The 14,878-nt window shown below is 35.5% G+C and overlaps 1 protein-coding gene across 1 annotated transcript in view; it reads left to right on the top strand.

Annotated features, from left to right (window-relative positions):
* The window catches only part of EDIL3 (EGF like repeats and discoidin domains 3), a 580,643-nt gene that overhangs the window by 175,295 nt on the left and 390,470 nt on the right, over positions 1–14,878 (top strand). Inside the window, exon 3 of the mRNA XM_043978117.1 lies at positions 4,396–4,425. Within this exon, the coding sequence (XP_043834052.1) occupies positions 4,396–4,425 (30 nt within the window). The remainder of the gene's footprint in view (positions 1–4,395; positions 4,426–14,878) is intronic.

Raw genomic sequence — 14,878 nt, 5'->3', positions numbered from 1 at the left:
GGAAGGAAGGAAGGAAGGAAGGAAGGAAGGAAGGAAGGAAGGAAGGAAGGAAGGAAGGAAGGAAGGAAGGAAGGAAAGAAGAAGGGAGGGAGGAAGAAGGGAGGGAGGGAAAGAAGGAAAGGAGGGAGGGAAGGAAAAAAGAGAAAATGAAAATTGAGTTGTTTAGGTACTGTGACTTTAAAGCTATGACTATGCGATTATACTCACTGCCTTCTTGCCTATTTTCATTACAAGTACACAAACTTGTTAACATATTTCAAAATTGTAAATCCCAACCCTTTCCACATGCCGAGTACACACTCTGCAGAAATAGTTTCACAATTAGATGTCAACAAAGCATATCACTAAAATAAATGTTGGTTTTAATTCTGCCCTTTCATCTATAGCTGAGAGGTTTCTAGACAAAACATTTAACAGGTGGCCAATTAAGGTTGTGTTGACATGGAGCTGTCAATAGAGCAAAGACTAAAATTGAGAGGGTACAAACAATAGCTGCTCAGGAAGTTAACTTTCCCTTCAACTCAACACAATTGCTTTGATTGCTGTATTTTCATATTATGATCTAAAAAGGTGATTGGAGGGTATGGTTTATGCTGTTTGGCCTAGGAACCAAAATTATTACTTCTGAATCTATGTCTGTGACAGAACCAAAATATTCTTCCATTGAAAACGTTGTTAAGCCAACAAGTTGTTGATTATTAATTAAGCTTACAGGTTTCAGACTTGAATGGATTCACCAGTCCCACCATTTTCCATCCCCTTCATTTAGCTATATTTAGATTCTTGAGCTTCTTAGCAAATGCAGCTATGTCATTTTTTTCTATCTAAATAGTATTTTATTTTTTTCCAATTACATGCAAAGATAGTTTTCAACGTGCATTTTCATAAGATTTTGAGTTCCAAATTTTTCTCCCCCCTCGCTTCCCTCTCCCCTCCATAAGACAATAACCAATCTGATTAAGGATTACATATGTACAATCATGTTAAACATATTTCCACATTACATAACTATGTTTTAAGGGATTATCTCTATTAAATAAAATCTACATTAAGGCTAAATGTAATACAAGGGAGCATAGCTTTAAAAACTGGAAGCTAACAGCTCTGAAATTAGCTTTAAGAAACCCCTCTTTTTACAGTTGAGGAATCCAAGGTGTAGGAAGTTTAAGGTGACCTGCCCAGTGTCAGAAATTTTAATAAGCCTTAGAAATGGAATTTGAACACTGGTCCCCTGAGTCAAAAGCTTGTGTTCTTTCTTCTGTGTCATGCTATCTTCCCACATATATTATAAACAATACTTAAATTACCTATGGCCCAAATTCTCTGAAAACCCTTAAACTCACTCAAAACTTAGAAAAGTTACTAGTTCTGTTACCCTAGGCAGCTAGGTGGGCTGGGGCAGCTAGGTGGTTCAGTGAATAAAACTCTGGCCCTGGATTCAGGAGGACTTGAGTTCAAATCCAGTCTTAGACACTTGACACTTACTAGCTCTGTGACCCTTGGCAAGCCACTTAACCCTCATTGCCCCACAAAACAAAATAAAACAAAACAAACAATAAATCCAGGGCCATCTCCAGCCACCCTGATCTATATCTTGCCATTGGACACAGATAGCTCTGGATGATATTGGTGACTTTGTGCAGCCCTCCCTCACTTAAATCTAATTCAGTGCAAGTTATGACATCACCTTCTGAAGTCATGGTCCTCTTTGAGAACAGAGGGCAAACAACAAGAAAAGGGTATTTCATTAAATTGTTGCTATAGATGGGTCCCCCACAATATGAACTAACTTCATAAAAGTTTTATTTCTTGTATATATTTTTAAATAGCATTTACAGGTCAAAGACTATAATAAGAGTAGAAGTGAAAAATCCAGGGATGAAAATAAACTACTTGTGGTGTTTGTATCACATAAGATTGAATTGAGTTTTCTACTTTCTAAATTGCTTTTTTCATTTCTGTAATGGATACTAACATTTCAAATATTCAATTTAATAAACACTTATTAAATACCTACTACATGCCAGACACTGTGCTAAGCACTGAGGATACAAAAAGAGGCAAATGAAAATCCTTACCCTCAAGGAGCTTATAATCTAAAGGGAAGAATACTTGCAAAGAAATATATACAAAATATCTCATCATTTTATATAGGTAGACCTTAAGATTGCTTTTCCAGCAAATAAAACCAACTTGGTTAGTTGTCCTGTTTAAAAAAAAAAAAGTAAGATAGCAATATAAACGGTGATTACCTAATAATGGCTTGTATTATGATATTATCTTTACTTTTTATTTAAAAATAATGTTGACACCTTTCATGTTATAAATCACATTCATTTTGGAATACAGAACAATCCCTTCTAACAAAGAAAAATGATTAAGATAAACCAACTAACAAGGTGACTTTCAGCATATGGGCGCCATCAAGTACAAATTACCTGACAGCAGTCTACTGAAAAGAATGAAATCTGCTTCATCATTTGCTTCCTGGAACCAATATTTGTATTTGTATTTTATCTATGATTAGTTTATTAACTAATTAGAAATTTACAAGGTGTTATAATTCCATCCCAGTTAAATACAATTGGCTAGAGCTTGGGTTTTTCAAAGCTCCAGACTGCTTTCAGCCTTAAAGGCTTGGGAGAATTATACTTTTGGACTTTTAAAATCTCTGCTGAGACCCCTCACTCTGCGTTACTCTTGGGGATACAAAAAAGGGGAACAAATGCTAGTTTGCTTCTAAGGAGAAAGACCAATACTAATCCCTCTGGGCCCTTGCTCTGCTCATGTGTATATAGTCAGAAGATGTAAATTCCTTGAGGGCAGGAAATGTTTAACTTTAGGATTTGAATCCCAAACTCCTAACATATTACCTGGAAAATAGTAGGAGCATAATAATGGCTTGTTACCTAATAGATGGACTTTCTTAAATGTTTTTCTTTGTTAAAAGAAATTGTTGGGGGAGAAAGAATAGAGGGTTAATGGAAATCATGACAGATAGACAACAATAAAAACTAGCAAAACTTTGAAATGAAATCAAATTCTATTCTTTTTTGTTGTTAAGGAGTCATGACACCTTAAACTGATATACTTTTAATTAGCTGTATGAAAAGCACTTTGTAAAACTTAAAGCATTATAAAAATAACCATTGCTATTTATATCATTATTACTACAACTACTGCTATTAACTAACCCTGACAATATTCCCTAATTCTTCAGTGATACTTTGATTATTGTCTTCTGAAAACAAAGCTTTTGAAACTATGAAGTCAAATCCACCTAAAAAATAAATCGTAAATCTTTTCAAATAGTGTTAGTCTATGACATAAAAGTCAGTTACAGTATTCTGGATAAACTTTGGAGAAAGGCTCCCTTTGGGCAATTTCTGCTTGTGCACACATCATTTATGGAAATTATTTGTATCTGATATAGATTTCTGTAAAGGATAATATCATTGTGCACCATTTTCTGGCCATATTCAGATGAAAATAAGGATCAAATCTTAGGTAAAATTTGCAAGTCAGGGAAATTGTCATCCCTTTAGTTTAGTGGTCCCTTTCTTTGCCCTTTACCTCCTAAAGGGTACCAAAGTGGGAGGAACTTTTGTCATGAGACTAAGTGCTCATTTTTAGAGTCTAGCAGCCCAGTCTTTTGGAAAATAAGACATCCTTGAAGGATACCTTGGTGGAGTAATTTTATCAGGTCTGACTTCCTTGCTTTTACACATTCCAAGGCCAGCTAAATTCCTTGAGGAAAGAAGGGCTGGATTTTAAAACAATCCATTACAGGCAATTATCTTACATTCTGTATCTGATATAAACAAAATTAGTATTGATTACCTGGGTATTTAATAAGTTTGTAACAAAACATTAAATGAAAATAAAAGTTTAAAAAAAGGAGATAACAGCCACCATTTATAAATACTGATTAGTTGACTGATACATCAATGTGAATGTTTCAGTCAACATAACTCACACTGCCATTTCATTAATATTTAAGGTTATTCATAAATTAAGAATCAATTAAGATATTAGTAGTATTGAAACTAAAAGTTTGAGTGGGATGTATATGTAAAAATAAGCATTTTAAAATAAAATTATTAAGATAAAATTTACTGACAAGTGGGAAGTAAAGTCATGCTAAATGACAAGTATGATAATTTCTGATTAACAAAATATCAGACTATGTGGAGGGTATGCACTTAATTAGTTCATGATTCAATATGGTTATATAATTATAGATTTACTATATATATATATATATATCCAATTATAAGTAAATGGATATTAAGCTTTGTTTAGGAGTTGACTGCATACTTTTAACTTCTTTCTTTGTCTCCTTCCCTCCTCCCCTATTTTCTCGTTTTCCTTTGTTTTCCTTCTGCCCCTATACAGCATCTGATGAAGAAGAGCCTACTTCAGCAGGTAAATGACCTTGATTTCACATTTTTTTCTTCCTCATACCCACGATTAGTAACTTATAGCATATCTGAATTATATCCCTGAAATGTGAACACAGCTGTTATCAGTGATATGGATTTGCTTTGATGGCATTGGTAACCATTTTCCCTTTCTTTAAAAAAAATAGATTTATTAATATTTTTTACCTTTCATCAACTATATTTATTATTTATATCCCTTCCCTCACCCCTCCCCAAGAGCAATCCTATATAAAAATATTATTTTAAAGAAAAAAAATCATAAGAGAAATTGGAAAAGATCTATCCAAACAAATAAATTTTAAATAAATGAAAATATGTGTAATTATCCAAATCAATAGGTTTGTCACTTCTGAAATGGAGTATAGGTTGAAGGACATCTTTTCATATATCTTATTTGGTGAAGTGTTTGTTCTTTGTAATTTTTCAATATTCATTTTAATTTTTTTATTATGGTTGTCCTTTCCATTTATATTTTGTAGGCATCATGTATATTATTTTCTTGGCTCTGTTTATTTCATTTCCTATCAGTTTATGTTTTTCCATGCTTATATGTATTTCTCATAATTGTTTCTTACTGAAGAATAATATCTCATTGTGTTCATGTACCACCATTTGTTTAAGTGTTCCCCAACTGAAGGGTATCTACTTTGTTTATAAGTCTTTGATACCCCCCACCGCATTTCCACATCCTGTGGCTATAAATACTCAGGTTTATTTCTTCTTTTCATTTACTGCCTTGGGGGATTTGCCTAGAGGTGGGATCTTTATACAAAATATTGAGGAAATTTTAGTTACTTTATGTATATAATTTCAAATTATTTTCCAAAATACATATTATGATTCACAACACCACCAACAATGTCCTAATGTGTGTGCATTGCATCAATTTACAGCTCACCAACAATGTACCACAATTCCTCTGAGACTTTGATTATTCCCATCTTTTGTCATTCTTGCCAGCTGTATGTGAAGGGTGAAGATGTATGTTGTGTTTTTTTAAATTTGCATTTCTCTTATTAATTTGTAGCTTTTTTGTATGGTTGCTAATAATTTACAATTTCTCTTTTGAGAACTTATTTTTGTTCAAATTCTTTGACCTCTTATCTAAAGAGAAATTTTTCCATTTACAAATAGGTAGAAAAGTCAAAATGCGAGAATGAGATAGGTGATCTTGGAACTGAAAAATCTGCTTTATAAGGGAAGGAAGGAATGTTGTAAGAAAAGCAATGACGTAACAGGATAGAAAAAAGGCAAACATTAAAACCTATAAATAGTGAGAAAAATAAGTATTAAATAAAATCACAGAAATATTATGGTTTACAAGGGAACAGCCCTTCTATTGACAAATCTTTTATTGAACCAGACAGGCTACCCTTTAAATTTCTGGCTGATTGAGCACATGCTAGAAATGATACAGATAGAATTCTTCTTTTTGGTCTTGCTTTACAATGCAGAGATTTTTTGATGCTTTGTCCACATTTCATGCTCACTGTGGCCTCATGACTGTTCATATTGGTGAAGTGAGTTCTGGAGAGAATAGATATGGGGTATCTTGTTTTGAGTACATTGAGATATCTACTTGATGTCAAATTTGAAATGTCAGAAAGGCAGTTGGAGATAGAAGATTCGAGGTCAGCAGAGAGTTTGGGGAAGTAAAGTAGATTTTTATGGGTAGGATAAATAGTATAGATACCCTTGGTAAGGAGTAAAGCCACTTCATCATGTGAGAGATGGATAAAAGAGAAAGTAGTGGTGTAAATCACCAGAATTATAGGAGGAGAGGAAGGAAGGAAAAGAGAGATCACATGATTAATGGAATAATTGCTTTCTGTAAAATATGAGATAAGGACCATTTGACAAAAATTGCTGGTAAAACTGGAGAGCAGTTTGGGAGAACCTAGACATATAATGACATCTCACATCAACTTCTAAAATAAAGTAAAATAGATAAATAATTTAGACACAAAGGGTGAGATTATAATTAAATTAGAATAGAATGGAAAAAATTTTACCTGTCAGATCTATGGATAAGGGAAGAGTATGTGACCAAACAAGAGAAATAGAGGATCACAGGAAATAAAATGGGTAAGTTTTATTATGTTAAATTTTTAAAGTTTGCACACACACACACACACACACACAAACTAATGCAGCCAAAATTTGAAAGAAAACAGGAAACTGAGAAATGTTTATAGCAGATTTCTCTAATAAAGTCATCATTTTTCAAACACATAGGTAACTGGGCCAAATTTATAAAAAATATACTAGCCATTCCCCAAGTGTTAAATGGGCAAAGGATATGATCATACAGTTGCCTTTCAGAAAAAATCAAGGCTAACAATAGACTTATAAATTTGTCTAAATCATTATTGATTAGAGAAAATAAAATTCAATGAACTCTGAGAATCTATGTCATACCTACAAGAAAAGGCAAATGATAGGTGCTGGAAGGGATTTTGAAAAGGGGACACTAAGGTCCACTTAGAGTTGCAAACTATTTTAACAATTCTGGAGAACAATTTGGAACTATGCCTAAATTTCTATAAAACTATGCATAGCCTTTGACCCAGCAATTCCACCACTGGGTCTGTATCCCAAAGAGATCAAAGAAAAGGGAAATTTTGTCTAAATTACTTATAGCAGTTATTTTTGTGGCCATGAAGCATTGCAAATTGAGGAGATGGCCATCAATTGGGGAATGGCTGAACAAGTTGTGGTATATGATTGTGATGTAGTATTATTGTGCTATACAAGCTGGATGGTTTCAGAAATGTCTAGGAAAACTTTTATTAACTGATGCAAAGTGAAATGAGCAGAACCAGGAGAACATTGTACACAGAAACGGCAATATTTTAGTAATGATCAACTGTGAAAGACTTGGCTACTCTGATCAAGACAGTGATCCAAGACTATTCCTAAGGACCCATGATAAAAAAAAAAATGCTAAGCACCTCAAAAAAAAAAAGAACTGATAAACTCTTAGTACAGATTGAAGCATGACTGTCTCTTCTTTATTTTTCTTTTGAATATGTATTAGCAACTTGAATATTATGGAAATGTTTTGCATGACTTCATATATATAATTAATGTCATATTGCTTGCCTTCTCAAAGGGAGAAGGAGGGAGAGAAATTAAAACTGAATTTTAAAAAATGAATATTAACTTTTACATATAATTTGGAAATGTTTAATAAAATAACATATATTTTAAAATATTAAGTAAAGTTTGCAGCTGAAAGAATGGAGATGGGGAGCCATGGTAGCTTTGAGAAAGGATAAAAATTATTGGAAGAGCTACTGTAGAGAGAGTAATACTGACTAGATAAGGGAGGAATAGGAGGATTTCCTAGTAATAGTGACAGTCTTGCTGAGGTTTTATAACATAATTTGATAGTGGACCCAGTTATAATAGTGGTTTGATTTCCCTGTCTTGGTTCAGTGGTATGTGTATAGAACCAAAGGTGGCCAATAGTGAGACTGATGCAAGTTTGAGTCTTGGTTCAGTGTAATTAGTGATATGATATGGGGATAGGTATTCAAGAGAGGAAGATAGTATAAAGTTGAACTGGTTCCCTAAGGAGTCAAGACCAGAAGATAAAGAGAATATGGCTAGTTTTGGGGGATATGGCTGGGAAGACAATAGAGGGGTCAAGGGATTGGAGGCTGTGCTGTTGGATAATAATAGGATTTTTTAATGAGAGAGTGAGAGTGAGAGAGAGAGAGAGAGAGAGAGAGAGAGAGAGAGAGAGTGTGAGAGAGACAGAGACAGAGACAGAGACAGAGACAGAGACTGGGCTTTCTAAATGGAAAGTCACTAGATTATGGTTGGATAAGGGGATTTTATTATTCTTTAACAGAAATGTGGTACATTTGTGGATGTTGGCAAGCTTAAGGGTATGGCCATGTTTGTGAAAGTTAGAATGATTGACATACATAGGAAAACGGTCATCCAGGACAAAGAATCAACCTGAATAATCCAATTTGGTGAGGCTTTTTTCTCAGTTATTCTTTGTTATCAAAGAGAACCAAAATGACATAACTGTGCTGGGGTCATATTACAGTGTATCTGACTTTGGCTGATCATACCAATAACAGTTCTACCTCAAGTCAAGCTTTGTTCTAAGGGCCTAATATTTAAATGTTAGATAATCATAGAGTCCATAAGCCTTAGGGATTTTCTCAGATCCCTTTATGGAGCATGATAGAGTATGTAACATCTGCATAGGCAGCAGTAGATTCTATGGGTAGGAAGTCTGACTGCAAATTGTTTGGAGTAAGTCTTTACTAGTTAAACATGAGGGAAAAGGGAAAAAGATGTCTAGGGGCTAGAGCTGTGGTTTCTTCAGCACTCTCTACCTTATAGCCCCCTTGCTGGTCATGAATGAGGAATTATTTTCTTAGAATATTTGACCCAGGACAGAATAAACTTTTACCCCAGCTCTTGGCTCAAATTTTCTTCTTATTGCTGGTGCCCCACTCCATGTCTTGGAAGCCCTGGTTAGATCTTGGTCTCCTTTTGATCTGGGTCATTTATCTCTAGTTGTCCAGAACTTTTCTTTGGATTCCTGAGCTTCTTCCCTAGTTTTAAAACCTAGGTTTCTCATCCCAGATTCTTGTTCTTTTGAGACACTAGACCTCTTGCATTTTTGAGCCTATTATGTACCATTTTGTTTTTTTTCATCTTGCCATTGTTTATGTTCCTGGAATTGATCTGTGCCTCCCTTAATCTTAATGACTTGCAGATTGCTTTCTTCATTTACAATAGAAATTATATAATGAGTGCCCATCAGATCACAAGTTGTATGGTGATACAAAAAAGTTTCCTCAGAATTGAATAAGGGAATCTTCTTGCAACCCTTCTTTCCCCCAAAAAGTTTTATCTTGTACTTTGCTTGTAAAGGAGGAGAGAAATGTATGTTATCCCAGTCTTCCCTCTTTTACTCTTCCTTGCACCCCCACAACTCTTTCTTCCAAGCCAGATGCCTGTTACAAATGCCTATTTTCTCAGGCTCAGGCCAGGAGATTTTCTGTACAGTTCTTTACTTTTTCTTTCTTTCTTTCTTTTTTCTTTTGGCAGGACAATGAGAGGTAAGTGACTTGCCCCAGGGTCACAGAGCAAGTAAGAGTCAAGTGTCTGAGGCCAGATTTGAACTCAGGTCCTTCTGAATCCAGGACTGGTGCTTTAACCACTGAGCCATCTAGCTTCCCCCAATATGGATACTTTTTTGTGGGGCAATGAGGGTTAAGTAATTTGTACAGAGTCAAGTTTCTGAGGCCACATTTGAACTCAGGTCCTCCCAAATCCAGGACCAGTGCTTTATCCACTGCACCACCGAGGTGCCCCAGTTCTTTACATTAATACCCTTTCCTCAATGCATATTGAGAATAAAATTATGTCCTAAATCCTATCTTCTCTTTTTCTCAGCTCTCACTCTGCTTCATTTCTCCCCACCTTTTTGCCATCCCTCCATTACCTGCCCCTTCTAAGATGGAAGGGGAAATGAACTCTGCATGTTTCTGCAGGACTCAACCTTCCTAGGAAGAAGGCGGGGCTGAGCAGGAGAGGAAGTGGTTGGTCTGTTGGCAAAATTTATTCAGTGTTTCATTTTGTTGGCAGTGAGCCAAGCCACAGGGATACAAAGTGGGGAAAAAACAATCCTGCCCTCAAGGAGCTCATTTTAAGGAAAAAAATATCACCATGATGGTTCCATAAGTAAAGCATTTACTGGAAAGCCTTGTAATGTTCAAACTAATAAACTACTTAATAATGTCTTACAGAGACTTAAATGGTTTTAAAATTTAGTATTTACCTTTAAAAATTAATTACCATGGTAATGCTTTTGCTTTATCTCATTCAATAGGATATTAGTTGCATCTAAGTGTTGATTTTAATTCTGTAATGATATAAACATATTAGATTTTTAATGTGTTTTTTAATAATTTTGCTTGAAGATATGAGCAGATGTTGTTTGAGGTTTTGCCACAGCCTTTTGAGAGTAATGGACTAAAAGTACTCTTAAGGAAATTTTTAGTTCAACAATTACATTTACAAATTTTATTAACATTAGGGTGCTTTGTAATTTGCAGAGAACAGATGTTCTTTCTCTATAAAGACTACTAAGAAGAAGGAAATATTTCCCATTTTAATTGGGAAAATATTTCATTATAATCTTGAATACAAAGGATTAGCTGAACCTTCTTGTTCAGTTGTTTCAGATATTCAACTCTTTGAGACCTCATTTGTTTTCCTAGCAAAGATACTGGAATGGTTTGCCATTTCTTTCATCAGCTCATTTTACAGATGAGGAAACTGAAGTAAACAGGGTTAAGTGACTTATCCAGGGTCACACAGCTAGTAAATATTTGACGCAGGTTTTGAACTCATAAAGATGAGTATTCCTGATTTGCAGCCCGGTTTTCTATCTACTTTACCACCTAGGGGCCCTTAGAAGTCACTTAGTGCAATCTTGTAATTTAACAGATGAGGAAAGATCCCCAAGAAAGATAAGTGACCTAAGCAAGGTCATATAGATAGTTAAATTTTGGGGAGCATTTTACTTGTAATGAAATTGAATATAGAGAAGTAGGAAAGCAAACGAGTTGAATAAGCCTATACGTTTTCTTTCTCTCAGGTGCAAAATATTTTAACATTTATCTTAAATCATTAACTCATCAATTTGGAACAAAAGAGAGGCCTCAGAGACCATTCAGGAAAATGCATTTCCTTGGTAGATTAGGAAACTGAGATCTAGGGATGTTAAGGGACTCAGGAATGTCATCCTATATGTTGTTTGTAAAAAGAGTCAGCTAAGTGGTGCAGTGAATAGAGGCCTATAGTCATGAAGATCTGAGTTGAAATTCTTTGTCAGACCTTCACAGGACTGTAGGCAAGTCCCTTAATTTGTTCATGTCTTGGTTTCTTCATTTATAAAATGAAGTTAATAATAGCATCTCCTTCCCAGGGTTGTTTTAAGGATGAAATGAGAGTATATTTGTAAAGTGCTATATGAATACAAGCAGTTATTATTATTTTAAAATTTGAACTTGATAAGGTTAAAAATCGTTTTTACCTATTTTTTCTGTTCTCAAGTTAAGCTCAAAATATTTTTAAGCAATTTATTCATTTTTAACATTAAAAAATTGATTTCCCAATGCTCTCCCTCCGCCACACCACACCACTCTTTGAGAAGGAAAGCAATACGTGCTTTAAACAATATGATAACAATTATGTACCTAAGATTACAAAAAACATTTACTTATTAGTCAATACCAAAAAAGTGTGACATTTTCTTATATTGTTTTCATTCTTTTGACTTTGTTTTATTGTTTCTTGATGTTTCTTGGAGGCATTAAATTCCACTTGCCCCTTTCTAATTTTTTTTCTTTGTGGGGCAATGAGGGTTAAGTGACTTGCCCAGGGTCACACAGCTAGTAAGTGTCAAATGTATGAGGCCGGATTTAAACTAAAGTCCTCCTGAATCCAGGGCTTGTGCTTTATCCACTGCCCCACTTAGCTGCCCCCCCATTCTAATTTTTACATATTTTTTCAGTGAGATTTTGTACCTATTTTTTTCATTTGAATAATTTTACTTTTTAAGGAGTTAGAGTCTCTGGTCTACCTCTTTCTTTACCTTTTCAGGAATACTTGCTTGACCTGTGTCAAATTTGCTTTTTTCTTTGATGTTTATTTTGTAGCTATCTTCACACTGCTGTCTTCTGAGTTTGTGTCTTAATCGTCCTTGTTATCATAGTAGGCTTTTTTAATGGTCAGGTTCTATTTTTGTTATTTTCTCATTTATAGTTTATTTCTTGACTTTGAACTTTATGTTAAAGTTAGGTTTTGCTCCCTTGTGGGTGGAAAGGCGCTGTTCTAACCTTAAGGCTATTGTATACTACTATTTTCAGAGCTAGCTCTGGTGGTCTATAAGTTTTTGGTATTTCCAAGGTGGTCTGACCTGGAGAGAGTTGTGGTCACTGTTTTCCTGGTCTTTACTCTAATCCTTACCCAGGAAAGGCTTCTGATACCTTGCAGCTCCATGTACTAGTATTTCTGTCTGTCCTGGAACTGTAGACAGTGACTCTGCTCCCCTGTAGCTGCAAGTACTAGTGCTCCTCACTTCAAAATGTTTTAAACATTCATTTTACTTCATTAAATTTGGAGCAGATGATTTCAAATCAACATGAAATGAAATTTGTGTTATCCCTGATAACACTTGACACTTTAAAAAATATATATAATACATTGTATTGTACTATATAATGTACTATATTATTGTGGTGACTGACATGCTTAACTCAGCTGATTACTTGTATTTTAAATCTTCCATTATAACAAAGTTCAATCAATCAATAAACATTTCTTAAGCACCTGCTATATGTCAGCTATTGTGCTAAGCTCTGGAAATAGAAAAAGAGGTAAAAGGCAGTTCCTGTCTTCAAGGAGCTTACAATCTAATAGGGAAGACTACATATAAATGAACATATATAGAACAAATTATCTAAAGGAAAAATAGAAAATAATTAAGGAAGGCTAATCACAGGAATTAAGAGGGGTATGTAAGGCTTCATAAAGAAGGTGGGATTTTAGTTGGGAACTTAAAGCCAAGGAGGTTAGTGGTGAGAGCAGAGGAGAAAAAACACTTAAGCCATGAGGAGCAGCCAGAGAAAATGTCCTGAGCTGAGAGAAGGAGTGTTGAAGTGTCATATTCAGGAAACAATCAAGAAGCAAATGTTAGTGCATTGAAGAGCACATGTCAAGGACTAAAGTCCAAGAATACTGGAGAAGTGGGAGTGGTCTGGGTTATGAAAGACTTTGAATGTTAAGCAGAGCATTTTGTATTTGATCCTGGGGGCAATAGTAAGCCACTGGAGCTAATTGAGTAGGTAGGTAACATAATTGGATTTTTGTTTCAGGAAACTCACTTCAGTGGCTAAATGAAATATGGATTGGAATGGAGAGAGACTTGAAGTAGGTTGTCACACCAACAGGCTACTGCAATAGTCCAGGTGTGAAATGATGTGGGCTTGTACTAGAGTACTTATTGTGTTAGAAGAGGACACAAGGGGGGCAGCTAGGTGGCACAGTGGATAGAGCACCAGCTCTGGAGTCAGGAGTACCTGGGTTCAAATCCGGCCTCAGACACTTACTAGCTGTGTGACCCTGGGCAAGTCACTTAACCCCAATTGCCTCACTAAAAAAAAAAAAAAAAAAAAAAAGAGGACACAAGGGCTTATTGAAGAAATATTGTAAAGGTGAAGTCAACAGACCTTGGCAACTGTTTGTATATGGGAGATGAGAGATAGTAAGTAATCCTGTATGACTCATAGGTTGGGAGTCTGACAGACAGGAAGAGTGGTGTTACCTTCTATAATAATAAGGAAGTTAGGAACAGGGACAGGCTGTAGGGGAAAATGAGTTCTCTTTTGGGCATATTGAGTTTGAGAGGGGAAGCTATGTGGTACAGTGGATAGAGCACTGGCCCTGGAGTCAGGAAGATTTGAGTTCAGATCTCACCTCAGCCACTTACTAGTTGTGTGACCCTGGGCAAGGCACTTAACCTTAACTGCCTCAAACATCCAGGGCTATCTCTAATTGTCCTGATGTATATCTTGCCATTGGACGCAGATGGCTCTTCTAGATGAGAATTCTGCTGGAAATATATTTGTATGCTTTCCCTACATATTGCTAGTTTAGTATTTTAATGAGTTTAAAACAAAACCCACCTTTCTAGTCACTAGCCCTCAAGGTAGGAGGGTAGCCATAAGCTTACAGCTACTGGCTTGAATTCCTCTCACCAAACACTGATTATACAAAAGATAATCACATGGGGCAAATAGTGAGAAAATCCATTCATCCAAGCAAAACAGCAAACAGAATTTGGAGAAGTCATACAGATTAGAATCCATCAGAAAAATACACCAGAGTGAGTGAGTTTTCTTTAGGGGAGCGAGATAAAATCTCAGTTTGAACCAAGAAAGAGAGTTCCCCATCTCGCCAAAAGGGAAATTCTTTATTTCTCTGTCTTACTTGTCTAGGGAGGCAAGCTGGAAATCAGAAATATTTTGAGAAACTAACAGGCTTTCCTTACATGTCTATAACTTCAAAAGTCTTTTTCTCTCTTCCCCACAGAGTAGGTACTGAAAAAAGTTCAGAACCACACATGTTCATTCTCATTTGTTCTCATTCTCTCTCTCTCTCTCTCTCTCTCTCTCTCTCTCTCTCTCTCTCTCTCTCTCTCTCTGTGTCTCTCTGTCTCTGTCTCTCTGTCTCTCTCTCTCAAGGTCTGCCCCTCAAGCAAGTACACAGCATCCTGTCAGCACTACTCTCTCTGGCAATTAAGAATCTCCTCCTGCATACTCTGCAACATGTAAAGTGCCCCAGGCTTGAAAGCCTAGGTTTACATTCTAACATTTTTAAAAAGCATTGTCCTATCTTCT

Source organism: Dromiciops gliroides, chromosome 1 (assembly GCF_019393635.1).
Source record: "Dromiciops gliroides isolate mDroGli1 chromosome 1, mDroGli1.pri, whole genome shotgun sequence".
Classification (NCBI taxonomy): Eukaryota; Metazoa; Chordata; class Mammalia; order Microbiotheria; family Microbiotheriidae; genus Dromiciops; species Dromiciops gliroides.
The sequence above is the reverse complement of the archived record's forward strand: the minus strand, read 5'-3'. Positions and strand labels throughout refer to the sequence as shown.